The sequence below is a fragment of the Manacus vitellinus genome, unplaced genomic scaffold, assembly GCF_001715985.3.
Source record: "Manacus vitellinus isolate BGI_N305 unplaced genomic scaffold, ASM171598v3 scaffold_99_pilon, whole genome shotgun sequence".
Lineage (NCBI taxonomy): Eukaryota > Metazoa > Chordata > Aves > Passeriformes > Pipridae > Manacus > Manacus vitellinus.
The window spans coordinates 227217-229785 of NW_021940916.1; the positions used below are offsets into that span (position 1 = coordinate 227217).

The 2569-nt window shown below is 55.1% G+C and overlaps 2 protein-coding genes across 2 annotated transcripts in view; one reads left to right on the top strand and one right to left on the bottom strand.

The window, feature by feature from the left end:
* GAMT (guanidinoacetate N-methyltransferase) overlaps positions 1 to 527 on the top strand; it is a gene marked incomplete at its 5' end in the record, with an annotated part of 1958 nt that extends 1431 nt beyond the window's left edge. Inside the window, one exon of the mRNA XM_029965336.1 lies at positions 509 to 527. Within this exon, the coding sequence (XP_029821196.1) occupies positions 509 to 527 (19 nt within the window). The remainder of the gene's footprint in view (positions 1 to 508) is intronic.
* A 25-nt stretch (positions 528 to 552) lies between these two features.
* NDUFS7 (NADH:ubiquinone oxidoreductase core subunit S7) overlaps positions 553 to 2569 on the bottom strand; it is a 5977-nt gene continuing 3960 nt past the window's right edge. The window contains exons 5-8 of the mRNA XM_029965337.1: positions 2328 to 2459; positions 2210 to 2256; positions 1693 to 1781; positions 553 to 1267 (exon numbers count right to left, since the gene is read on the bottom strand). Coding sequence (XP_029821197.1) covers positions 1170 to 1267; positions 1693 to 1781; positions 2210 to 2256; positions 2328 to 2459 — 366 coding nt within the window. The 3' untranslated portion in view covers positions 553 to 1169. The remainder of the gene's footprint in view (positions 1268 to 1692; positions 1782 to 2209; positions 2257 to 2327; positions 2460 to 2569) is intronic.

The window sequence follows — 2569 nt, forward strand, 5'->3', positions numbered from 1 at the left end:
GAAAGCTCTGACCTCCTTCTGCTGAGAGAGTGAAGCTGATCCATCCAGACAGGGCTGGAGGCTTGGGATGGAAGTCCAGCAGACAAAAGGACTGGAAGCTCCTTGCCCCAGGAGCCCCCTGCCCCACAGGGGTCTTCTGGGCTCTGTCCAAGAAGATCCCACCCTGTTCTGTCCTCTCAGGGTTTCCACTGAAGATTCATCTCCAAATCCCTCAATTAAGCTGGAATTCCAGGGCTTTGGCCAAAGGGGTTCCAGAACCAGCCATTTCCTCTAAAAACTGGATTATTTTGAGATACCACAGGGTGCCTTTCCACAGACGAGCCAAATAATCCAAACCAGGCAGGAGAAACTGGGAAGACAGAGCAGTTTGAGGTGTTTTGAGGCATTTCAGCTGCTCCTGGAGCAACTCCCCAGGGAAGTTTCCCAACACTTCTGGCCAAAGCCCACGGCAGCGAGTCCTGACCTTGACACCCCCTCACAGCTCAGTAAATGTTCCCTCTCTCCCCAGAAGGGATAAAGTCCATTAAAAGGAATGAAATACCCAAACTGCTGTTCTGTTCCCGAGCTATTTATTTGTCTTTCCAAAGTGTGTTTGTCACTCTGCCACCACCATTCCTTACCCCAGACTCCTGGGATGCAGCCAGGACAGGCTGCTTTATCCCTACTCTGCTAAGGAGCTCTGCATTCGGTTTTATTAGTCAGATTGTGATTTTAAGCACTAATATTTTACTTAGTTACACAAACAGAATGACTGCCTGGCCCCTGTGCACACAGATATTATGGATCTACTAGATCTCGTGTGGGAATTATCAACATGAGCAGCTGGTGAGTAAGGAAAGAGCTCAGGGATCACCTGGACATGTGCTGGTCTCAAAACTTCCCAATAAAACTAAAAAGCACATCCCAGCTTCTGGCAAGGCCTTTATGTCGTGACATGACATCATTCTCCTTCCCTCAGGTTGTTCAGAGCACAAGCCAACACACTGAGTGTTACCAAGTTCAGCTCCAGCTTTTTAGTCCAGTTTTTTCAGTCCAGTTTTTCCATCACAGGGATTTATTAAAGACAGAGAAGCACCTCGAGCAGGTAGAGGTTTATTGAAGGCGCGTGAGGCCCCGGATTTGTGCGTGACGTGAGCGGTGCCCGGGGGCAGAGGGGACATAAATAAAGGCTATTTCCTGTACCAGATCTGAATCCTCTTCTCCCGCTTGATTTTCCTCTGGAGCTGCAGGATCCCGTAGAGCAAAGCCTCAGCTGTAGGGGGGCAACCTGAGAGAGAGAGAGGGGAGGGGAAGGAAGGATGGATGGTCACAGGGCTGGTACCTGCCCGGAGCTGGAGCCGGCAGGGGAGGTGACAACCCTGGGCTTTATCCCAAAGCTGTGACTTCCCCCTGGCTTTGTGGCTGGCACAGGCTGCTCGTACAGGCACGTGGTTAAAGACACTAAATTGCTGGTGTTTTTCAAAGGAGGTCTTTATCAAAGCAATGCTTTGATTCCAGGCAAAGTGTGTCTCAACCACAGCTCGCACCTCCCACAGCCCTGACAGTGACACCACCAGCTCAGCCCTCGCTGCAACCCCAGCAGAGCTCCCTGAAGCTGCTGCAGCTTCACCAGCACAGTTTGAAACAGGAAAAACCTCTGAAACCTCCCCCAGCTCTGTGGGAATGCCCAGAACTCCCTCGCTCCCACCCTACCTGGCACGTAGATGTCCACGGGCACGATGCGGTCGCAGCCCCTCACCACAGAGTAGGAGTAGTGGTAGTACCCTCCACCATTGGCACAGCTGCAGGAGAGGGGCAGGGTCAGACCCTTGGTCAGCCCAGAAGGGGGACAGGAGGTCAAGGGAAGGTGACCTCAGCAGGTGGGCACTGGCTGAGCTCCAGGGAGGGACAGGGCAGTGACACCGTGGTCCTTCAGCCCTTCAGGAGCCCCGGCTGGTACATTTTGAGCCCAATTGCAAATTCCAGGATTCTGGACATACACAAGCTCCTGAACTCTGGCAGCTGCAACCCCCTGGACCTGCCCCTGGGGGGACTGTGCAGCACCCAGTGACTCACACACGTCATTCCCAGTCAGAGGCAGCTTTACTGTCCCACTCTGTGGGGCCTCTTTAGAGAACCTAAGGGCTTGGAGTAACAGGTGAGCAAAGAATCCCCCTCCCTCCCTCTCCCTGCACACACAGACTCCCCTCACAGGGGGCCCAGCACCCACCTCCCCATGGACACCACGTAGCGAGGCTCGGGCATCTGGTCGTAGACCTGCGGAACAGGGATATTTGGGATCACCCCAGTCCCCCCCGCCGACCCCAAAGCCCCCCAGGTGCCGGTACCTTGCGCAGGGCCGGGGCCATTTTGTTGGTGAGGGTCCCTGCCACGATCATGACGTCGGCCTGGCGGGGGCTGGCGCGGAACACGACCCCGAAGCGGTCCATGTCGTAGCGGGGGGCTGCCATGTGCATCATCTCCACGGCACATACTCCCACCCCAGGATGATCACCCCCACCATCCTGAAACACTGAGGGGAGCGGGACACAGACCCCGGGGACCAGAAAGCTCTGACCTCCTTCTGCTG